The following is a 26,036-nucleotide window of genomic DNA, read 5'->3' as shown; positions in this document are numbered from 1 at the left end:
TTGATATATACAGGGTAGGCCATTTTAATCTACGCACTGAAATATCTAAAAATCCATAAGTTTAAGACAAAAATGTTTCAGACAAAAGTTGTATGGTTTCGAGAAGGCCATAAGAGGGTAAAAAGAAAAAATGTAATTTGCAATTAACAATTACATTTTTTTTTTCGAAACAATTATGTGCTTTCTTTACACCAATTGATTCCTCTCATTATTTTGTACATAAAAGTATTAAGGTAAGATAATCGAAAAATGAATATTTTACAAGATATTTTACGGTTTATGTAAAATTAAGAAATAATTTCAAGCCTCATAATTCGGAAATTACATAATGAAAACTAACTTAATTATAGTGTTTTGGAAAGCTCTCGAGATAAGCTACAAGAATATGCAAAAGCATATAGGGTATCCCATTTAAAGAGTTGGAGGTGACCTTCACGTGACCTTCAGGTGACTCTTCGAGGTCAAACCAATGATACCCTCTTATGGCCCCCTCGAAACCATACAACTTTTGTCTGAAACATTTTTGTCTTAAACTTATGGATTTTGAGATATTTCAGTGCGTAGATTAAAATGGCCTACCCTGTATATATATATATATGTGTGTGTGTGTGTGTGTGTGTGTGTGTGTGTGTGTGTGTGTGTGTGTGTATCATATCTTGTATATTTGATATACAGGGTGAGTCTGATAAAACGTCCACCGTGTTTTTCTCGAAAACGGTAAGAGATAGGTAGAAGATATATCCATTATAAAAATTGTAGGATAAGTAGGGGCACATACTTTGATGACCTTGAATAACCTTGAATGTCCGTTTTTCACATCAAGAATTTAAAAAAAATTTTTTTTAAATGGAAAGGGGTACTTTGTAGTCACTCTATCGATAGTACTCAATGAGCTTAATAATTTTTGTATGAGAGTTTTTTTCGAAAATTCAACCGTTGTCAAGGTATCGACAAAATAAGTCAGAATGAAAATTTGGAAAAATCCAAACATGTTAAGTCGGGTGATCGACCTCACTTTGGAATGAATACGAGGCAAGAGCTCAACAGAATGTTTCCAAACAAATGGATAGGTAGAGGTGGTCTTGTACTATTTCCTGCGAGATCACCTTAACATGTTTGACTTAACATGTTTGGACTTTTACCTCTGGGGAAGAGTGAAGGAGTTAGCCTATTTTCAACGTTCTATCACTTGAGAAAATATGATAGAAAGAATTAAAATAATTTTTCGCGAAATAACCACACAGGAGTTAGAAGAAGTACAAGCAAGCTTTCCGCGAAGACTACAGGCATGTCTGGCTCAACGTGGTGCACATTTTGAACACTTACTATAGTAAGTGTACTACAGTAAGTACAGTTAGGAATAATAAAAAAATTTATTCCAAATTTTCATTCTGACTTGTCGATACCTTGACAACGGTTGAATTTTCGAAAAAAACTCTGATACAAAAATTATTAAGCTCATTGAGTACTATCGATAGAGTGACTACAAAGTACCCCTTTCCATTTAAAAAAAATTTTTTTTTAATTCTTGATGTGAAAAACGGACATTCAAGGTTATTCAAGGTCATCAAAGTATGTGCCCCTATTTATCCTACAATTTTTATAATGGATGTCTTCTACCTATCTCTTACCGTTTTCGAGAAAAACACGGTGGACGTTTTATCAAACTCACCCTGTATATACATATACAGGGTGTCCCTGAGCACTCCATCACACACTTGTGAGGAGGTAGAGCGCAGTAAATTAAATAAAGAAGTCCTATTCCATGTAACGATTTTTGCAATCGACAAAATCACAAGTGTGTGATGGAGTGCTCAGGGACACCCTGTATATATATATATATATATATATATATATATATATATATATATATATCAAATATACATTATTTATGTTTCTGTACGTGTATATATATAATATATAATACATAAACAGAATAACAAAAGATTATGACTAAAAGAGACGGCCAAAAATTTTAAGGAAATATTCCTCACACATAAAGAATGAACATTTGACATAAACAGATCCGGAAACGCTTTATTTTTTTTGTTACAGTTGTTTTTCTAATAATCTAATTACATTATACAACGGCACAAGTTAATTTTTTTTATTTTGATTAATTTAAATATATCATTCACAGCTCTATCGTGTGTATATAAAATCGTGTTTATTATCTTTTCATTTAATTGCTAAATAGTGGACAGATAGTTTCAACTATTATGTGTTCATTATTGATGTAATTATGATAGTATTCAAGGAGGAGTTAGTAGATGCTCATTTCAATTATGAATTGATAAATAATAAAAATAAAACTGTTAAAAGTGAATCCAGATAATCAAGCGTGATTAATTTTATTACGCAAACTGATGTACTGCATGTGTTGTTATATATATGTTGTATATTTGTTAACATCGGAAAAAAATATTGAATGCAACAACGTAAGTGCTTATAGCAATAAGCAATCAGTTAACAAAATTTCGAGAGCAAACGATTAGCGAAATTAAAACATTAGCGAAACTAAAACATTATGTTAACAGCAACATCATAATGACTGATGATTTATCATCTTCTTTAGAATATTATGACAACAACATAATAGCAATAACATAAATATTATGATTTTCATCTATTGTCATGCATATTTCTTCAAGCAATGAAGATTTTTAATTGTAGCTCTCGTTGTCAATAAATTATTAAAAATATAATATTGGTATACGTTAACGACAATGAGACAGCATATAATTCTCAAGATTTAATTTACAAAGTTTGTTCGCTTATCGTTATACGACGCATTTGCACTATTTATTTTATATTCAAATTTTTTTTTATGAGAGTATATGAAGTCTGCAAAGCACAGCTAATAACATTAAAAATGTAATATATTCTTTTGTCAGTTCAATTTCTGATATAATCCCAATATAAAAGATTTCAGATCTTGAATTAATTGTCCGAAAATAGAGAGAGTATTCGAATGAGTAAAAATCGTTGGTTTTTTAACATGTGTTTAAGATGTAAAAATAGAAATCTTATTTTCATATAAATAAAATCTTGAGTTTCATGAAGTTGTCATCAAAGTTGAAATTATGTATCAAATCTTCTGTATATAGGTAGCATATCAATGTTAACATCTTGACATATTAATTTGCCGTTCTTAGAATTAGAATTCACGTGAGTCCAACCCAAAAAACACAAAGCAGTCTTTTTTCTAATTTTTCAAAATTAACTGCTTCAACAATTGTTGACAATATGACAATAAACAATTGGCTATTTAGGAAGCGAATGGCTTCGCTAATTGTTTGTAGTTGCTGATAATTCGACAGTATTTCTCAAATAACCTTTCTCAAAAAAATAAAGGACCTGTGATATAACATGTTTTCACATCATATAATGTTTCCATCTTGTATATGTGAGGAATATTTCTCCAAAGTTTGGCCATGCCTTATAGTTATCTGTATACATATATATTCATTGAGTATACATATATACATATATTCGGTGAGATTATATTGAACAACATAAAATTAAGTAATTTGAGCTATTAAAGAAACAATGTTTACTGTCTTTATAAAAAGCAATAAACATAGATTAATTGATTTATTTATATCATTTTCCAATTTTGCTTTATAAATTGACTGTTTAATATATTATAAAATGTATAAAAACAAACAAATGTATAAAATGTACAATGTCAATTGTATCACTTTGATAAAAATGATTATAAATGTGCAATAGAATAAAAATAGGATTAAAGAAAATAGAAATAAGTTTTTGCAAGTTTTGTAAGTTTTATATATGTGTCGTATGGATTGTTCTTTTTAGAATGTTTAAATTTATTCATCAATATTTAGTACGCATAAAAGCTTCTCATACAAACATGCAAGTTCTGTTATTCTGTTATGTAAACCGAATAAAAGTAATCATATCATCGTATAAAAGTCGATGATATTTCATAATAGAATATTGATTCTTGATCGTTTTGACAAATTATAATGAACTCGCGAAATGCAAAATTGAATTTTGTCCAATTAAATATTTTGATTATTAATCGGCATAATAATGTATCTACTATAAATAGATATTTCTTTCTTTAAATAAAATAGTTTTAAAAATTTAACTTGAATCTCTTTTTCTAGACTTACACGAAAGAAAAGACTCAGCAAAAGAGTTTGCCGCCACATACAACTTTGCAGAGACAGGTGAAAGCTAACAGGAATGTTTATATACCAAGGTTTGTATACAATGTATTCCGGAAAATATCTATTCTTGTTCCAAATTGATTCAATTGCAAATAGTATTCATTTTAAGGGCGGTCTTAGCGTACGCGTTCAGGCACTCTATTCGAAGAATGATTGCGAAACCCCTATATAAAGTAAAATTAGCAAAATTGTACATGAAAAAGAAATAAAAAGAAAAACTAAAAAAATGTATTGATATAAAAATTATTACAGAAACTTACAAATATTTTCAAAAAGTGTATTTTTAATTTAGTTTTAAAAAGTAATTACATAATCGAAGCTTTTTCAATCGTGAAGTTCTATGTGGTCGCATTGGTCGCTTGTGCTTAAAACCAGCCCTGATTTATTTAATTATGTAATTTTAAAATAGCGTTATCTTTTTTTAGATTTTATTTTCCAGGAGGTAAGCCAGTTCCTCTCTCGCAACTGGAAACGATTGTCTCAAAGATTACTGCAGCTTTTCAAAGTTTACCAAATTGTTGCGCTTCTCGTGCGCAATTTCATATTATTACAAAGGTCAGAATTTATACATCTTTTTAATTAAAATAATTCAATGATTTCCAATCGTTTAACTTTTAATAGTAATATAATAGTAATATAATCGTTTAACTTTTAATAATAATTTAATAGTAATATAATAATAAGAATTTTATACAGGGTGGCTGAAAACTTTTCGCACATCCGAAGTGTGAAGGTAGATTAGCTCAAATTAAGAAGGAAAGTTCTCTACTGTTTTGCGATATTTGTAATATATAATAAATATAAATATAATAATTAACGAAAAATTAATTAAAGAAGATCGGCCAATGCGCGTGGCTAGAAGTGCGAGGCAGCGAAGGCGGTTTCATTGTAACATAATGGCGGCGCGCGGCGAAGCGGTGGTTGGGGAGGGAAGGAGCGATGAGTTTGTAGGCGCGCGGAGAAGGCTCCTCCCTTCCCCAATCACCGCTTCGCCGCGCGCCGCCATTATGTTACAGTCAGATCGTTTTCGCCGCCGCGCGTTTCTAATCACGCGCATTGACCGATTTTCTTTAATTAATTTTTCGTTAATTGTTGCAATTATCGCAAAACAGTAGAGGACCTTCCTTCTTAATTTGAGTCAATCTACCTTCACACTTCGAATGTGCAAAAAGTTTTCAGCCACCTTGTATGTACATCCTTTTATACATATACAAATATACAGGGTGTTTCATTTTAATGGGTCATCCCGAATAACTTTTTTATTTTTGATTGTAGAAAAAAACGTTGCAGACAAAAGTTGTATGGTTTCAAGGAGGCTATAAGATGGTGACAATTATTTGACCTTGGATAGTCTTTTGAAGGTCACGGGAAAGTTACCTTAACTTTTCAAATGAAACTTCTTATTTTTCATTACATACTCTTGTAGCTTATCTCGAAAGCTTTCTAAAACACTATAATTAAATGTTTCGCTAAGTATTTTTCGAGTTGAGGCTTGAAATAATTTCTTAATTTTACACCGTAAAATATTTAGTAAAATATCCATTTTTCGAAATATTATCTTATCTGAATATTTTTATGCACAAAATAATGTGAGGAATCAATTGATGTAAAAAAAACACATAGTTGTTTTTACATCAATTGATTCCTCACATTATTTTGTGCATAAAAATATTAAGGTAGGATAATTGAAAAATGAATATTTTACTAGATATTTTACGATTCATTGAACCCTTGAAACCATACAACTTTTGTCTAAAACGTTTTTTTCTACAAACAAAAATAAAAAAGTTATTCGGGGTGATCGATTAAAACGGGACACTCTGTATATATGCGCGCACGTGTACGTGCACACCTGCAAATGTATATAAGCAGAATATAAAATAATACTGACATATTCTTTGTCAAAAAATAAGCATTTTTCAGAAAAATTTTCAGAAAAAGATTATTTTCGAAATATCTTAAAGATCAAAAATTATATAAATAATGTTTATTTTATTTATAACATATTTCGGAAAACATAATTTACTGCATAAGAAAATTTGTTTTGTCTAACTAAAATTTTTTTATTATAAATGTTAGATTTATAATTATATAATAAAATATAAAAGGAAGAATCATTTAAGATGTTTTTCGGCCCTTCCAAAAACAATTTTTTTGTAATGTATAATTATTAGGAATGTTAAAAAATAATCATTAGATGAAAAAAGAAGTTCGGTCCATAATAAAATTAATTATTTCTCTAGGTATACCTACCTAAAGCATTTTTACTAATAAGAATTAATAAAATATTATCCCTTGTCATACTGCTCTGTCATCATATTAACATCATTTTAGCATTTTATTTTAGATTATAATATATACCATCTTTAAGGAAAAGTATATATACAGGGTGTCAGGAAATTTTTTGCAGTCCCGAAGTGTGAAGGTAGATTGGCTCAAATTAACAAGAAAGGTCTTCTACTGTTTTGCGATATTTGCAATAATTAACGAAAAATTAATTAAAGAAGATCGGCCAATGCGCGTGGCTAGATGTGCGTGGCGGTGAAGGCGGTCTCACTGTAACATAATGGCGGCGCGCGGCGAAGCGATGACTGGGGAGGGGAGGAGCGATGAGTGTGCTGGCGCGCGGCGAAGGCCGCAGGCCCACAGGCTCCTCCCCAACCCCAATCACCGCAATTTTCAAAATAATTATCGTACCAATTTTGAAAATAGTGTTGTAAGAAAAACATTTAAAATTTTGTAGATTTATTTAAAAATCCGCACGCTATTCAAAGTCTTATAATATCATAAATTTTGCAAATTTTTCAATAAAGTTGGAAAGACATTTTTCAGATATGCTTTCAGAAAATGTAAAAAATTGACTTTTATTACCCGTTAAAATAAACTAGATTATTAATAATTGGTTACGCGAGGTATGACACGCAATATTAATAAGTGTTCTTTGAGATTGTCTATTGTAATAAAAGTATAATCTCATAAATAAAAATCTATTGAAATTTGATTTGATTTCCAAGGATATTTTGTAAGCTACTTGATATGACGATTATCAGTTGCAAAAATTTGTTTAGAAAATATTTTATAATACATGTGAAATATGATAAACGCTGTTTTGTTGGAGTTAGAGTATCCAAATTAAAGTATTTCAGTGGTCTTGATAATTGATATATTTCAGTGGTCTTGATAATTGATTTTAATTAAAAGCTTTCATCAAAATAACACTTTCAATAAAAAATACAGATCAATAAAATATTCGTTAATAATACTACTATTTAAACTCTATTGATAATTGATTTGTTACATTCAGAATACATCGAAGATTTTCAATATACTAATAAGCAATTATAATATTCTAATATTATGGAAAATTGTTTTGTTACTGAAGAGAAAATGAAAAAGTTATATTAAATCTCAAAAAACAAGTACAAAATTTCATTCAATCTATCGTATTCGGATAATTGCTTGAATCAGAATTATATGATACTGATTGTATATTGATTTCAAACGAGAGATTCCATTAGCACACATCTCCAATGCTCATAATTACCACGATTGACTCAGAAATCAGAAGGTGCTAATGTTCAATTAGCAATATAAATTACCAAATTTCACTCTTAAAGATTGGAATATCGACAATTTCATCAAACGAATTATCTCTAATATTATGGAACCACTCAAGTCAATTACAAAATATAGTAAGAAAAATTTAGATTAAAAGAGACATCTATAAAACAACTTGAGACTATGTAAAAAAGAAAAGCGATGTGTTAATTGATATAGTAGAGGTGAACAAAAAGATATTACTTGTGACTATATTTGATTTAAATAATTAATATGATATTTAATCAAATAATAATAAGTACAGATATAATTTAAGAAGAAACTACTTCAAAATTAATAAAATTAATGGGAGAATCTACAATTTATGTCATTTTTCTTATCATTAGAGTTCCAATAAGGAAAGAAAAATGACATATGAAAATGATAGCATCTATCTTTTTTGGATTCTTCTCTATGTAAGTGGAAATTGTTGAGAAAGTAATCAATTTCCGAGTTCTTATTTCTACTCATATAGACACACGTGTACATGTATACATGCATACACGCATACACACGCGCACACAAGGAATCAGATTTCTGTCGACAGTTGAGTTTGAGTAACGTACAAAGTTACAGAAGAGTTTTTGATAATCAATTTTTAGACTATTATACAAATCAAAGAATGTTTTAAACAAAAGTTAAAATTAAAATTAAAAGTTAAAATTAAATTATAAAATTTGTCAAGTAGAATGTTAATTTATTAAAAAAATATAGAGATACCTATATTTTAAAAAATGTAAGGATATATAAGACTAAATTATGTCCCTCTCAAAATCCACACACAAATCTTATTCTTAAAAATATTATTTATATAATTCTTAATTTTTTAAATAGTTGTATAGATATTTGTGTACTACTTTAAAAATCGGACTGCTTATTTTTACATAAATTATATTTTAAAATATTCAGAATAATAATATGTATTTTCTTTTAATATTAATTATTAATTTTGATTATAATTATTTAATAGAATTTTATTTATTGCTATTATTAATAGTTTTACGATTAATTTCTTTATTTCTTTATTTTGTTATTAATAAAAAAATTTTTAATATCTATTTTAAAATTAAATAATTGTTTTAGTAATCTTTAAATACTTGTATAATATATAGTCATCCTGTTGCAGTTCAAAAAGTAAAAATTATCGCTTATATTAAAAACATTCTGTTTTTTTTTGTTTATATTTTCTATGAATACAATGTTTTATGGATTTCTATGATGTAATGATGCAATGATTTAAGGGGTAATTATTGAAAAATTAAATAATTACATATATATATATATATATATATATATACATATATATAATATATATATACAGGGTGTCAGGGAAATTTTGACCCATACGAAATAAGGAGGTAGATTGGCTCAAATTAAGAAGGAAGGACTTGTACTGTTTTGTAATATTCGCAATAATTAACGAAAAATTAAATAAAGAATATCGGCCAATCTGCGTGAGTAGAAGCGCGCGGCGACGAGAGTCGTCCCACTGTAATCTTATACTAGGCGCGCGGCGAAGCGATGGGCGGATCGCTCTCCGAGACATGATAGTGGCGTGCGATATACCGCGCCAAAAAATGACCCGTCCTTTTAGTGGCGAGAAAATGATGCGCTATCATTTCCACACCACCTTGCGGTAGATAGCATGGTGCGCTTTTTTTATAGTGGTTTCCCCCATAGGCCTATTCCACTCTCAATTTAAATATTTGTGAAAATTGCCGTTACTGTACGCTGAATGTATCGTAAATGTAAAAAATTGATGATGACAGTACCTTTACAAAAATTGATCCGTGGTTGAAAATCCCTCGATAAAATGTGTTACACACGTTGGTAATGATACGGACGTAATCCATTACACGTAAAGCGTGATGTACCGCGTATCGCGAAAAACCAAATTCATGTGCCACACAACGCACGCTAGTTCCAGGATTTTCATAAAATGCTTCAAGAATCCTTTCTTCATCTCGTACATGAAGACGCACTGCTGGACCGATTATCCCGATATTATGCACGATACCCAGTTTCACATAATTATTGCACAACTCGTAAAACTGTACGTTCACTTGGCTTTCGTGCACGCCCGGAAAATCATTCCACGTAAATTACGGCCGCGCGATAAGTATTTTCTCCCGCTAGCCCGTATGCCACAATCATATCCGTATATTCCTGCAGAGTACACTTCATTTTCACTGTCAATTTACTACGCGAACACATGATTTTTACTAAAACTGTCTCAGCTCTCGCAGGCTGTTGCCAGAGTGCATACGCCAGCAGCACGCAACTACAGCTGAGCGGACATGGGAGTGTAAGCGTACGTGTGAGCTCGGCGCCTGCGCATTATGATTACACTCACATGTCCGCTCAGCTGTAGTTGCATGCTGCTGGCGTATGCACTCTGGCAACAGCCTGCGAGAGCTGAGACAGTTTTAGTAAAAATCATGTGTTCGCGTAGTAAATTAACAATGAAAATGAAGTGTACTCTGCAGGAATATACGGATATGATTGTGGCATACGGGCTAGCGGGAGAAAATACGCGCGGCCGTAATTTACGTGGAATGATTTTCCGGGCGTGCACGAAAGCCAAGTGAACGTACAGTTTTGCGAGTTGTGCAATAATTATGTGAAACAGGGTATCGTGCATAATATCGGGATAACCGGTCCAGCAGTGCGTCTTCATGTACGAGATGAAGAAAGGATTCTTGAAGCATTTTATGAAAATCCTGGAACCAGCGTGCGTCGTGTAGCACATGAATTTGGTTTTTCGCGATACGCGGTACATCACGCTTTACGTGTAATGGATTACGTCCGTATCATTACCAACGTGTGTAACACATTTTATCGAGGGATTTTCAACCACGGATCAATTTTTGTAAAGGTACTGTGATCATCAGTTTTTTACATTTACGATACATTCAGCGTACAGTAACGGCAATTTTCACAAATATTTAAATTGAGAGTGGAATAGGCCTATGGGGGAAACCACTATAAAAAAAGCGCACCATGCTATCTACCGCAAGGTGGTGTGGAAATGATAGCGCATCATTTTCTCGCCACTAAAAGGACGGGTCATTTTTCGGCGCGGTATTGCGATATATCGCACGCCACCATCATGTCTCGGAGAGCGATCCGCCCATCGCTTCGCCGCGCGCCTAGTATAAAATTACAGTGGGACGACTCTCGTCGCCGCGCGCTTCTACTCACGCAGATTGGCCGATATTCTTTATTTAATTTTTCGTTAATTATTGCGAATATTACAAAATAGTACAAGTCCTTCCTTCTTAATTTGAGCCAATCTACCTCCTTACTTCGTATGGTCAAAATTTCCCTGACACCCTGTATATGTATACAGGGTGATGAAAAACTAAGTGCCATAAATTTGTGTGATGAAAGAAGGGACGAATACAAGCATTTTAAGTATAGGAACCATGGGTCGGCGACGTTTCATTACGGCGTGATGGGCGTTTAATTAAATCGTCACAACGTCTGGGATGCAATGATTTTATTCCGTCAATTTGGTATGTTTACAATAAATGTTCAAAATTACGACCGCCAACGTTCCGACAAAGGTCACAGCGACGGAACAATGACTGCCGCGTTTTTTTGGAATATTTCAGATCGACACATGCCTTATCTTTAATTAATTTTTCGTTAATTATTGCGAATATCGCAAAATAGTATAGGACCTTCCTTCTTAATTTGAGCCAATCTACCTTCACACTTCGGGACTGCGAAAAATTTCCTGACACCCTGTATAATATGTATGTATATATATATATATATATATATATATACACATACATATTATACAGGGTGTCAGGAAATTAAATGTATATGTATATATGTATATGTATATATGTATATATATATATATATATATATATATATATATATATATATAAGTAAAAAAGATCGGGTAATTATTTAGCTTAGGGGAGCTATCTCCGATAACCTTAACCTTGACTATATTGTCAAGGTGATGACTCTGAATAACATTCAAAAAGTTTAGTCGGCGCTCGTTGTTTACTAAAAAGTTATAAACAAAAGAAGTTTCATAAGTTCCCTAATGCATTTATCGAAAGAAAAGCAAAATTTACTCTTAACGAGGATTAAATACTGGGTGTTAAAAAAGTCTGGACACGGTCGAATATCTCGATAAGAAAGAGTTTTACTAGAAAGTGTTTCAGACAAAAGTTGTATGGCTTCGAGAAGGACATAAGATGGTGTCATTAGTTTGACCTTAAAGAGTCACCTGAAGGTTACGTGAAGGTCACCTCCAACTTTTTAAATGGGACACCCTATATACTTTTACATATTCTTGTAGCTCATCTCAAGAGCTTTCCAAAACATTATAATTAAGTTAGATTTCATTAAGTACTTTCCGAGTTATGAGGCTTGAAATCATTCCTTAATTTTACATAAACAATAAAATATCTAGTAAAATATTCATTTTTCGATTCATTATCTTACTTTAATACTTTTATGTACAAAATAATGAGAGGAATCAATTGGTGTAAAGAAAAAACATAGTTGTTTTGAAGAAAAAATATGTAATTAGCAATTAACAATTACATTTTTTTTTTCGAAACAATTATGTGCTTTCTTTACACCAATTGATTCCTCTCATTATTTTGCACATAAAAGTATTAAGGTAAGATAATCGAAAAATGAATATTTTACAAGATATTTTACGGTTTATGTAAAATTAAGAAATGATTTCAAGCCTCATAATTCGGAAATTACTTAATGAAAACTAACTTAATTATAGTGTTTTGGAAAGCTCTCGAGATGAGCTACAGGAATATGCAAAAGCATATAGGGTGTCCGATTTAAAAAGTTGAAGGTGACCTTCACGTGACCTTCAAATAACTCTTCAAGGTCAAACCAATGGTACCATGTTATGTCCCCCTCGAAGCCATATAACTTTTGTCTGAAACACTTTCTAGTAAAACTCTTCCTTATCGAGATATTCGATCGTGTCCAGACTTTTTTAACACCCAGTATAAGTTAAGGTTAAATATGGGAAGTAGGTATATAAGGGTAGTTCTAATCCAGGTCCTCTTTGGGGGGGTAAGGCGCAAGGGAATCCGGCGCGCAGGGGAGTGACGTCATACGCGGAGAAGGGGGAACTGCGGGGCGCGGGGAGTGACGTCACGCGCGGGGAGGGGGAACCGGTAGACGAGGGGTTTGCGAGATGGAGGGGATCCGCGAGGGCCCGCGATGCGGTCGCGTGGGAAAAGGATGGCGCGATGCGTGTGAGAAGGACAGTGCGGAGGTGGGAGAAGGACGGCGCGAATTGCAGTGTCAGCGTGAGACAAGGATAGTGCGAAAGTGCGAAAAGGATGACGCAAGACAATGCATAGGACGACGCAAAGATAAGAGGGGGATAGCGCGAGGTAAGTGTAGTGTTGGAAAAGGACAGTGCATAGGTGTGTGAGAAGCATAGCGCGATTAGACCGTATGGCGTGAGAGAGAGAGAGAGAGAGAGAGAGAGAGAGAGAGAGAGAGAGAGAGAGAGAGAGAGATAGCGCGAGACTTAGGTGTGAGAGATAGCGCAAGGGAGATGGGCGTAAATAATTACACATTTTTTTTCTCTTCGTTTACAAAATATAAGTTTATTTAAAAACGTGTATGAGTTTTACATATTGTGTGTGTATGCTTAATATTAACAAATTATATAAAATATGATAATATAAAAATATAAAAAATATAAAAATTGAAAACAAAGTGGTTATAAAAATAAAAGGATAAAATGATTATTAAAATATAATATTACATATCAGTGCCGCTCCTGAAACAGGAGAAACGCTACATTAATTTTATCTTAATAATTAAAAAATAAAATTTGATACTTACATTAGTATCCTATTACACCTCCTCCTCCTCGTAGGGTTCCTCGTAGGGCTCCGTCCCGAAGAGCCGCCGTAATGTAAATACGTCTTCGCATACTCAAAGGTCCGTGTCCTCGCGGCCCTCCGGGGTGTCACCCCACAAGTCGTCTAAATCAGCTCTTTGAAAATATCTTCTATCTCTTACGTGTTTTTTGTGTTTTATATTTATGAAGCCATCAATTTTGACCTCATGCTTAAACTATATAATAAAATTATTATAAATTTAACAATACACACACACATACACATTTTTTTTTACGAACACTATTCACCTCACACATACAAATCACTTCGAACATAACTTGATAAAATTTATTTATAAAGTATATTTATAAAGTATAAGTTATATTCTCTTTCCAATGCGAATTCTCATATTCTAATACAGGTTCAAAAAGACGATCCATTTTTCAATTCTTCTTCGCACTTGTTCACTGTTGCTTCGCTCGAGACTTTATGGTGAGAATGTTATGGTTAGGCGTCACGTAGGTCCAAGACTGTAGAGTAGGGGATACATTTTATCAGATGTATCGCTTTACAAAAACACATAAAATATAAAATTAAAATATAAATTCCTCAAAACTCTCCGCACCACTATCAAACAGCATTGAACAGCTATCGAACGACCGTCGAATGACATTGATCGACCGTTGAATCATTATCAACTCCTAATCAACCACTATCGAACCACTATTGTACTTCTATCGAACCACTATCGAACTGTCGAACCACTATTGTACTTCTATCAAACTTCAATAAACTACTATTCAACGATAAATCAACCACTTTATACATTTAAATACATTTATAGAATCTTTATCAAGCGTCATAATATATGATAAGACGGCAGACGCTGATGTCTACTGAAATATGATATTCGCTCGCATATAAAAATACACTCACCCGCAAAAAAAGCGGTACACCTAAAATTTGAGAAAATTTTATCAAACTTTAAATGATCATAACTTGGTAAATAATGATGATAAAAATATGTTTAAAAAAACAAAATGAAGGCTGTAATGTCCACTTTAAGAATATTTAAGTGGCAATTATGCTCAGCCATTGTTTTCAAAATGGCGGATAAGGAAGTGAAAGGATGTAAAATTGATTATTAAAGGATCGAGTTTGGGACGGTGCACGGCGTAAATCAGGTAACGCAGCCCAATGAGACCAAATGCTCATGAAAGTGTGGAGTGTTATCTTTAAAATGTTTTTTTACCGAGCTCGATACGATGATTTTTCGCTGAGTTATTCCGAATTTAATTAAAAACGCTCTTTTTTCTTCTTCAATTTGCAGCTCAGCGAATAATTATCGTATCGAGCTCGGTAAAAAAGCATTGTAAAGGTGATACTCCACACTTTCACATGCATTTCGTCCCATTGGGCTGCGATACCTGATTCACGCCACGCACTGGAGCAAAGCGGGAACCTTTATTTATCGGTTTTGTATGCTTTCATTTATCCGCTATTTTGAAAAAAAATGGTTGCACATAATTTCAATTTAATTTAGATGTGTGTGTGTGTGTGTGCTCGTTTGTATACCACAAGGATAAGGACCCCGTGGTTCGTCAGCTCCACAGTATTTAAAGACTCCAAACCCTCCTTGTGGCGTGTGTGTGTGTGTGTGTGTGTGTGTGTGCTCGTTTGTATACCACAAGGATAAGGACCCCGTGGTTCGTCAGCTCCACAGTATTTAAAGACTCCAAACCCTCCTTGTGGCGTGTGTGTGTGTGTGTGTGTGTGTGTGTGTGTGCTCGTTTGTATACCACAAGGATAAGGACCTCGTGGTTCGTCAGCTCCACAGTATTTAAAGACTCCAAACCCTCCTTGTGGCGTGTGTGTGTGTGTGTGTGTGTTTGTGTACGGGCGCACGCATGTGTGTATTAATAGTGGGTATGACCTCCTCGTGCGCGTATTACCTCATTCTTACGATCAGGCATACTCTGTATTAGTCTTTTTATTTCATCCTGCGTAATTGCATCCCATGCATTTTGAAGAACTCTTTGAAGTTCTTGCAGTGACTGAGGTGCAGGTACGTGATTTCGTACTTTCTTGCCGAGATTGTCCCACAAATGCTCAATGGGATTTAAATCCGGACTACTTGCTGGCCAAACAAGTCGATTTATGCCAACTTCATCGAGGAAATCAAACACTCTTCTCGCAGTGTGTGGTCGAGCATTGTCTTGCATAAACAAGAAGTTCTCTCCGATAAAGGGTGCATACGGAACAACATACGGAAGGAGTATGTCTTCCACGTATACATCTGCGTTCATGTTCCTGTCAAAAAAGTGCAAATCTGTATGAGCGTCCGCTGAAATACCTGCCCAAACCATCACAGAGCCTCCATTGTAGCTGTACCTTTCACTTACAGTACAATCTGCAAATCGTTCTCCACGACGACGATAAACTCGTTCTCGTCCATCTGGAGAATAGAGACAAAAACGAGATTCATCGCTAAAGAGTACTTTGCCCCAGTCTGCGTAATTCCAGTCTCTATGCGCAACTGCAAAATTGAGTCGAGCTACGCGATGACGACCTGTAAGAAAAGGTACAGCCGCTGGCCTGCGCGAAAACAGATTTTGTTCCGCTAATCTTCTCCGAACGGTGTCAACGGATACATTGCAATTGTGGACATCCCTTAAATTGTTTCGAATTTGAACAGCTGTTCGATGTCTGTCTCTTAATGAATTTAAAACAATAAATCGGTCATCGTTTTCATTGGTACGTCGAGGGCGCCCAAAACCAGGCCTCCTCTTGAAAGAATTGGTGTCTAAGTACCTGGCATAAGCACGTTGCACAGTTGACACTGACAGATCAAGTGCCTCAGCAACGTATCTTCGACTTCTGCCATCTTCAATTAAAGCAACAACTTGAGCAGCTTTTTCTGGAGTTATCGTTGCCATAATCGAGAAGTAATTTCGAGAAGAAGTAATTAATTATGGTTTCAATAGATGAAGTCGCAAGGAGCAACGCGTCTAGAGAGCTAGCAAATCAATCGCATAACTTGTACTATAGTCTTTCAATGTACCTGGCATAAGCACGTCTCAAACGGAAAAAACATTGAAAGACTATAGTACAAGTTATGCGATTGATTTGCTAGCTCTCTAGACGCGTTGCTCCTTGCGACTTCATCTATTGAAACCATAATTAATTACTTCTTCTCGAAATTACTTCTCGATTATGGCAACGATAACTCCAGAAAAAACTGCTCAAGTTGTTGCTTTAATTGAAGATGGCAGAAGTCGAAGATACGTTGCTGAGGCACTTGATCTGTCAGTGTCAACTGTGCAACGTGGTTATGCCAGGTACTTAGACACCAATTCTTTCAAGAGGAGGCCTGGTTCTGGGCGCCCTCGACGTACCAATGAAAACGATGACCGATTTATTGTTTTAAATTCATTAAGAGACAGACATCGAACAGCTGTTCAAATTCGAAACAATTTAAGGGATGTCCACAATTGCAATGTATCCGTTGACACCGTTCGGAGAAGATTAGCGGAACAAAATCTGTTTTCGCGCAGGCCAGCGGCTGTACCTTTTCTTACAGGTCGTCATCGCGTAGCTCGACTCAATTTTGCAGTTGCGCATAGAGACTGGAATTACGCAGACTGGGGCAAAGTACTCTTTAGCGATGAATCTCGTTTTTGTCTCTATTCTCCAGATGGACGAGAACGAGTTTATCGTCGTCGTGGAGAACGATTTGCAGATTGTACTGTAAGTGAAAGGTACAGTTACAATGGAGGCTCTGTGATGGTTTGGGCAGGTATTTCAGCGGACGCTCATACAGATTTGCACTTTTTTGACAGGAACATGAACACAGATGTATACGTGGAAGACATACTCCTTCCGTATGTTGTTCCGTATGCACCCTTTATCGGAGAGAACTTCTTGTTTATGCAAGACAATGCTCGACCACACACTGCGAGAAGAGTGTTTGATTTCCTCGATGAAGTTGGCATAAATCGACTTGTTTGGCCAGCAAGTAGTCCGGATTTAAATCCCATTGAGCATTTGTGGGACAATCTCGGCAAGAAAGTACGAAATCACGTACCTGCACCTCAGTCACTGCAAGAACTTCAAAGAGTTCTTCAAAATGCATGGGATGCAATTACGCAGGATGAAATAAAAAGACTAATACAGAGTATGCCTGATCGTAAGAATGAGGTAATACGCGCACGAGGAGGTCATACCCACTATTAATACACACATGCGTGCGCCCGTACACAAACACACACACACACACACACACGCCACAAGGAGGGTTTGGAGTCTTTAAATACTGTGGAGCTGACGAACCACGGGGTCCTTATCCTTGTGGTATACAAACGAGCACACACACACACACACCTAAATTAAATTGAAATTATGTGCAACCATTTTTTTTCAAAATAGCGGATAAATGAAAGCATACAAAACCGATAAATAAAGGTTCCCGCTTTGCTCCAGTGCGTGGCGTGAATCAGGTATCGCAGCCCAATGGGACGAAATGCATGTGAAAGTGTGGAGTATCACCTTTACAATGCTTTTTTACCGAGCTCGATACGATAATTATTCGCTGAGCTGCAAATTGAAGAAGAAAAAAGAGCGTTTTTAATTAAATTCGGAATAACTCAGCGAAAAATCATCGTATCGAGCTCGGTAAAAAAACATTTTAAAGATAACACTCCACACTTTCATGAGCATTTGGTCTCATTGGGCTGCGTTACCTGATTTACGCCGTGCACCGTCCCAAACTCGATCCTTTAATAATCAATTTTACATCCTTTCACTTCCTTATCCGCCATTTTGAAAACAATGGCTGAGCATATAATTGCCACTTAAATATTCTTAAAGTGGACATTACAGCCTTCATTTTGTTTTTTTAAACATATTTTTATCATCATTATTTACCAAGTTATGATCATTTAAAGTTTGATGAAATTTTCTCAAATTTTAGGTGTACCGCTTTTTTTGCGGGTGAGTGTATAAAGGGGATATAAAGGGGGCAAAAAAAGAAAGAGAATATAGTTATATAATTTTAACAATAGTTTATTTAAAATTTAGACAAATCTTTATGATGATTCGATCACCAATTGAATATTTTAAATACATTTTGTAAAGCGCAATTTTTTACATGATTTTCGAAAATAGTATTCTTAACATCTAACTTATTTAAAGACGCTACATCCTCATAATCTGCATCCAGAGTTTCGACAATTACATCGTTTCTCGCATCATCACCCAGTATATCGGCTAGCCATTGTCGTTTTTCGTGCCCTTTAATGTATACGAGAGGTGACGCACCTTCCTCCTCCGTCGCACTCATCACCGCCGTCATAATTAAACGTTTAGATCTCCAATATGAAACGTTTCCAGCCTCCCACGACAATCCGTGGTGATTTTTAATCAGCCATAAAGCCTGAAATCTCTCAGATTTTGTGAGCCATGGTACGGGACAAATGTAAAAATATAATGTAAAAGTACAGATTCCTTTCTCAGAATTGCAGCTTCATTCACGATAAAATTCCTCCCGATAATGAACCTTTGTAGATCCACAAACGTTGGCGTAGCCATGATGACAAGATTCGATCGTAGACTGATGTCGATCGTCAAACATCTCGATCTTTTATATTTTTCTTCATGTGTTTATTGGAGGGGATATTTGCTGATTTACGTAATTTTACGGACTATGTTGGTCAATGGATTATATTCGACAACCCGATCGTGCAAGATGAGACAATAGGCGGTAGTATTTGCCGGTATGTTCTCTTTACATCCAAACTCTATTCTCGCGTCCACGCAGCAGTTTTGGCAGACTCATTTTGTCGCGAGCAATCAATGACCGCGAGAGGACCGCAATGTAGAAACTTTGAAATGGTTAGTAGCGTCGCGCCATCATCGCATCCATAATAAGATTTGCGAAAACAAGAGTACATGTCGAATAGGACGGCGAATCTATTTTTTTCAAAATCTAAATTTAAATCATCGTAGGGATAAAATTCTGAGTTTAGATAGAGCTTAACGTTAGTCAATTTACAGTCATCGAACAATGTAACGTCTTGCGATATCGCATTCTTTTTACCAGTCTGCAGTGCAAAGTAGGGCTGTTACTTTTGACAACTTCGAAGATTCGAAGATTCGAAAGAATTCGAAGCTTCGAAGTTAACTTCGAAGTTTGAAGTGTTTTCGAAGCTTCGAAGCTTCGAATTTTGAAATTAACTTCGAAGCTTCGAAGCTTCGAAATTACACTTATGCAAATGCGAATTTATATAAAAAATGATGAAAATATTCTGAATAAATGTGAGTTAATTAATATATATACTCACACACACAAAATTATTCTTGAATTATAATTTTGAAGTATTAAAAAATAAATGCTCTTTGAGACTTTTTACCCACTCTGTATGTATTTATTAATGTTTTCTTTTGCCTCTTTAACAATTTCTTTACTTAAAATTTTATAAATTTTTCATATATTCTTATTTTTATAAAATTTTTTATCTTTTTTATCTTCGAATGAAATGGAGTATGCTCGAAAATTTAATACCAGTCCTTAAACCACTTGAAATTTCAACGGTATTATCCGGAGCCCCATTATCGATGGTGCGTCCAGTAATTCGAACTGTGATTGTCAATCACCTTTCTTGTCAAACTGAAAATATATCAAAAGCGTTGGCAGAGACACTATCTACTCGTTTTCAGATGGAGTCGCAAGGAGATATATCAATATATCAAAAAGCATCGTTTTTAGATCCTCGTCATAAAGATCTCCAAGCTGAGCCAATTTTACAACGAACCGCGATTAGAGAAATGATCGAATTAGAAGCAAGATCTTTTACTCTAGTAGACTCAGAATCAAGTCCGCAAACATTGTCAAATAGTGCATTAGACTTTCTTTTTAAAAAGCCTGTAAATACATATTTAACATCCGCAGCTCAGCAGATTCAATTATATCTTTGTGAGCCACAAATTGATATTAATATGGATCCTTTTCAATGGTGGAAATCACATGAAAAAAAATTTCCACACTTAGCTCGGTTGGCGAAAAAATATTTATGTATTCCCGCGACATCCGTTGCATCGGAGAAAATTTTTTCAGCTGCAGGCAATATTGTTTTGTCACAACGGAGTTGCCTTGCCTCTGAAAATGTTTCAACGAGTGTTTTTGTATTTCAAAATAAATTCTTATTAGAATAAGTAGTCATGTATTTTTATTTTTAAGAATAAAATAAAATATATAATTTTGTAATTTTTCAAAAAATTAATTGTTGGTTGTATTATATATTATTGAAAATAATCCATATTATTATATATAAGAAGAATATATAATATAATTAGATTTAAGAAAGTATAATTTTTGGAGAGAAATATGGAGCAAATAATCACTATATGTCTACAAATAATTCAATAATTTATATATACGTCACTTTCTACTCACAGTATTGATAACAGTATTGATAAAATAAATATTCCCAAAAAGAAATAAAAAAATTTACGTGACTCGTTATTAGATTAGATGTATGTGTTCTACTCGCTCAACAATCACACACTGACTCCAAAATTCCTATTTCACACTTTATATTTCACCTCTAAGAATTCGGAATCACGAGTTCCAAAAAGCAACATAACGTCACATGACCTACAAATATTTAAATATTATAAATGTATCGCGGTATTATAATTATTATTATTTTAAATTAATAAATTGTATAATTTTAATTATTCGAAGCTTCGAAACTTCGAGATTTCGATCTTCGAAGATTTTAATATCGAAGCTTCAAATCTTCGAAGCTTCGAAGTTCGAATGTCGAAGCCTTCGAAGTATATCACTAGCCCTAGTGCAAAGATCACGTATCGTAGTTTCTCTAGCTGGGAGGCGGCTTTCACGGTCCACGAATACTTAGTCGTGCTATGTAACAGAGGAAATTCGTATAGATCCCAAGATCGAAAACTCATGTTCAAGTATCATCCGCTTTCCAATACTAGTAGCAATGACAATTTATTAATCTCGTTCAATATTACATGAGGCATACGCCTTGTATCTTGAATAATTCAATCTCAGCTTCCGACGATGGATGTCCGAGTAGACAATTATTATTGTTGCGCGAACGTATCAGAATCAATTCGTGACGAGCGTTAATCACAACGCGTTTATAATCTTCGCAAAATCCCAGCAAAACATTTTGAGCGGCACGCAATAGTTGAAATAATCTTGGTCACCGTTGTATGTCAAATCCCACGCAGCGTTCTTCAAGTTAATACTTTTCTGGTGCGTTAGAGAGACATAATTTTTGATCGTCAAAGTTATTTTAACATTTCTGTTGCGATCAATCTCCACTCCATCGAGTTCGAAGCTCATCAAACATGAATGCAACGCAATTGTTTCCCAATATCACCTTCGTTTCGTCATTCGCTTTACGTACATTCAACTTTCCCTCGATATAAAGAAAACTTTCGCACGGTAACGTGTACAAATCCTGATGTTGTATAGGTATTCGTATCTTGTCGCTGTATCCAAACGTCGTATTGGCGTACGGATTGTACGTATGAGTCTCAATCTTGACGATGCGATCGTCAAAGATTGGCTCACCTCCGATATTCAAAATATCAATCATTCTTTTCGTATGATGAATCCCAATGATTTTAAAAATTCACCGTTTAAAGCGTTCAGCTTCTTCTTAGCGGCTATCTTATTATTGTCACCCGATACCGCTCGCCTTCCCGCAATAGTATTGTCCCTCGTAAAAGTATTGCCTCTCGCGTGCTCCGTTTCGTTCAGCACGAGCATACTATGTTTGTTGTCGCCGTATATGCAATCTTACGGTAATTTCCTCTCCTCAAAAATCGAGCAATCGACCTCTTTGATCCACAATGCGTATCGTTAAATCGGTAATGCTCCGTACGATGATCGGCAGGTAAATGATCTGTGCCGGCGTTTCCGATATCTTATATCCTGGCGGTACTCTTGGTGAAAATTCATGTATCGTGTGTACGCGGATGTCATTGCTGTACGCACCAGTGGTCACATTACATTCTATACGAATAATATTTACGTTTATAATATTAACCGGTTCGTCCGATTCGTACCACTTGCGAGGTTGCAATATACGATTCCAAAATTGAATCGAAAGAAAAAACATGTGGTTCGTGCGACAAGCGCGGATAATCAAAGTATCAAATTTCGACGATAAACTAATGTCGGAGAAAGAAGTACGCATGGAAACATGGAAACATGCTGCCGACTACTATACGTGGTATCGTTTGCGGTCCTTCAAACTGTGGTAAGACAAACGTGTTGATTAGCTTGATAGAAAGTCTGTACGGTGTACGATTCGAGAATGTGTACGTATACTCGAAATCACTTCAGCAATCGAAATATAGATACTTGGAAAATTTATTAGCACCTATAGACGAAGGTAATTATTTACTTATACGAATTACCTCTCGATTTCAATAATTTTCACATATGTTATCAAGATCATCACTCTGAGTAATGTTGTGAAGGTTTTAGTCAACGGTCATTGTTTATTAAAAAGTTATAAACAAAAAATGTCTAATGAATAATATGTAATTTTATGACACCATATATAGACTATGTTGTCGTTTGACATTGTTTACCTTTCTTATATTGAAATCAGGTAATAGAACAATGATAGGCTTCTATGTTTTTGATATTTCTTATGACTTTGAAAGTATTTAAGAAAAGGTGAGTTAGTACAAGATTGTTGTACAGTTAACATGAAGTTCTACGAGTTTCTCGCTTTAACAACAAAATATGATGAGTTATTAAACTATTTGTGCGTGAAAAATGTTACATTTGTAACTTTCTATGCAAAGTGAAGTGTATCCCGCATTACAAACACGAGTTGGATTAGGTTATATCTTCTGTAAGTGTCTGAAAGTGTTCTGAAAGAGCCCCCCGCAGGGGGGCGGAACACACTGTCCACGCATGTACTTTTCAAGATGAAGCAAAGTTCACTTAATCTTGACTTTCATTAAGAGTAAATTTTGCTTCATCTTAGAAAGTACATGCGAAAGTACAGTATGTTCCGCCCTCCTGCGGGGGGCTTCACTTTCAGAAGATATAACCTAACCCAACCCGTGTTTGTGATACGGGATACACTTCACTTTGCATAGAAAGTTACAAATCTATGTGGAATTATGCAACAATTGACAAACTTTTCTTTCGATAAATGTATTAATGAACTTATGAAACTTCTTTTGTTTATATATTTTTAATAAACAATGATCGCTGACTAAAATCTTCACAACATTACTCAGAGTGATGATCTTGATAACATATGTGAGAATTATTGAAATCGGGAGGTGGTCCGTATAAGTAAATAATTACCCCATTTTTATCTTTGATGACGTGGCATGTGACAAGGAAGACACGATAAAAGAATACTTTGCAATGGGACGACATTCGAGCGTCGACTGTTTCTATCTCTGTCAAACATACGCCAAGACACCCAAGCATCTTATACGCGACAATGCGAATCTTTTGATTTTATTTAAATAAGACGGCACAAACTTGAAACATGTGTACAACGATCATGTAAATACCGACATGTCTTACGACGATTTTCGCGCATTGTGTCAGAAATGTTGGCAACACAAGTATGGATTCGTAGTGATCGACAAAGACAGTTCGCAGACCAATGGACGATATAGAAGAGGATTTAACGATTTCGCAATACCGTAAAGTGGTTAGTCGCTATCGACACATCATTCGAGCAATGTCATCCGAGCGCATTATGAAGACGATCAACAATGACGAGGACCGTGAGAAGATTGCGAGGGAGATTGCAAAAACGAGCGAATTAATTCGCAAAAAATATCACGCTTTAAAAACTGGTAAAATGGAGGAAGATGTCATATTGGAAAAACAATTTAAACCAATTACCGAACCTTTAAAACAGCTTGTCGAAAATACCATTGGTATCGAATCTGACACGCCAAAAATCGAGCCATTGAGTACGCTCAGAGAAAAGCACGAGGAGAAAAAAGAGTCAAAACGTGCAATAAAACGAACATGGTCAAACATAATGAATGATTCACTAATAACTTCTACACCGAAACGTGACAAATGGAAACAAATGGAACAATTACCGAATGTATCTAGTCCGATAGAAGTACAATCGTGTCAAACAATGCCATCCCCGTACGTCGGAGAAATTTACGAAAGCACGCCGGAATCGCTTATAACGACGGTCCGACGCGAATTAGAAACATCCAAAGATCAAAAAATATTGCGAGATCATTTTGGTCCACTAGCGCAAAAGTATATAGGAGTTATTATGAGCGGTGATAAAAATAAGAGTATGAATTACGTCTACGGTGTTAAGTTTATATCAACGAAAGAATGATGCTCGGTGATAAACATTTCGATGTGGACAAGAACGATAATATATTCGTTGATGAGATAAAATACGTGGGAACGCCAGGTCTCTACGAGTTAATTTTCCGACTTTACCGAGAGAGATTGCCCGACGATACCGTATACACTGAAGATGATAAGCATAAATATAAAAGTATATTAAAAGCAACAAATGCGCATAGGCGTGGCAACATTGTGCATAATCCTATTTTGAGTAACAAAGGATACAAGTATAAATATACAGGGTGTTCTAAAAAGGTATGTCAAAAATTTAAGGAGATATTCCTCACACTTGAAGGATGAAAAAAATGTTATATGGACATAGGTGCGGAAATGCTTATTTCAGGAGTTATGTTGAAAATACTGTTAGCTGTATTACTTACACAAGGAAAAATTTAGGATTAATTATTGTAGACGACAATTGTTTAATTAGGCTTATTTACATTTGGTTTTAATGTGACCTTGAATATGTTACAATAAATGTTGAAAATGTTCACCATTTTCCTGAATACAAGCAGTGACACGTTGACGCATCGATTCACGGACACGTTCAAAAATGCCTGGCGTACAGCGGATTGTCTCGCAACCTGCAGTGATACGGTCACGAAGATCTTGAATATCATGCACTGGTGGCATTTTTGAACGTGTCCGTGAATCAATGCGTCGACGTGTCACTGCTTGTATTCAGGAAAATGGTGAACATTTTCAACATTTATTGTAACATATTCAAGGTCACATTAAAACCAAATGTAAATAAGCCTAATTAATTGTCTCGCCGATTGTTGTCTACAATAATTAATCCTAAATTTTTCCTTGTGTAAGTAATACAGCTAACAGTATTTTTAATATAACTCCTGAAATAAGCATTTCCGCACCTATGTCCATATAACATTTTTTCATCCTTCAGGTGTGAGGAATATCTCCTTAAATTTTTGACATACCTTTTTAGAACATCCTGTATAATTGCGCCATTATTCGCTGGTGAAAAGGTGGGAAAGA

General features: G+C 34.7%; 1 protein-coding gene across 19 annotated transcripts in view; it reads left to right on the top strand.

Moving 5' to 3' along the window:
* Positions 1-26,036, top strand: part of LOC145976180 (uncharacterized) — a 187,524-nt gene that overhangs the window by 58,278 nt on the left and 103,210 nt on the right. For all 19 annotated transcript variants that reach the window (XR_014440204.1, XM_083107188.1, XM_083107184.1 and 16 more), the window contains 2 exons: positions 4,134-4,228; positions 4,622-4,751. Coding sequence is in view for 18 of the 19 variants with exons in the window: in XM_083107188.1 (XP_082963314.1) it covers positions 4,134-4,228; positions 4,622-4,751 (225 nt within the window). In the remaining variant the exon portion in view is untranslated. The remainder of the gene's footprint in view (positions 1-4,133; positions 4,229-4,621; positions 4,752-26,036) is intronic.

Source organism: Camponotus vicinus, unplaced genomic scaffold (assembly GCF_025532165.1).
Source record: "Camponotus vicinus isolate PSW18456_S1 unplaced genomic scaffold, iyCamVici1.0 SCAF_8, whole genome shotgun sequence".
In the NCBI taxonomy this organism is placed as follows: domain Eukaryota; kingdom Metazoa; phylum Arthropoda; class Insecta; order Hymenoptera; family Formicidae; genus Camponotus; species Camponotus vicinus.
This window is presented reverse-complemented; position numbering and strand designations above follow the sequence as displayed.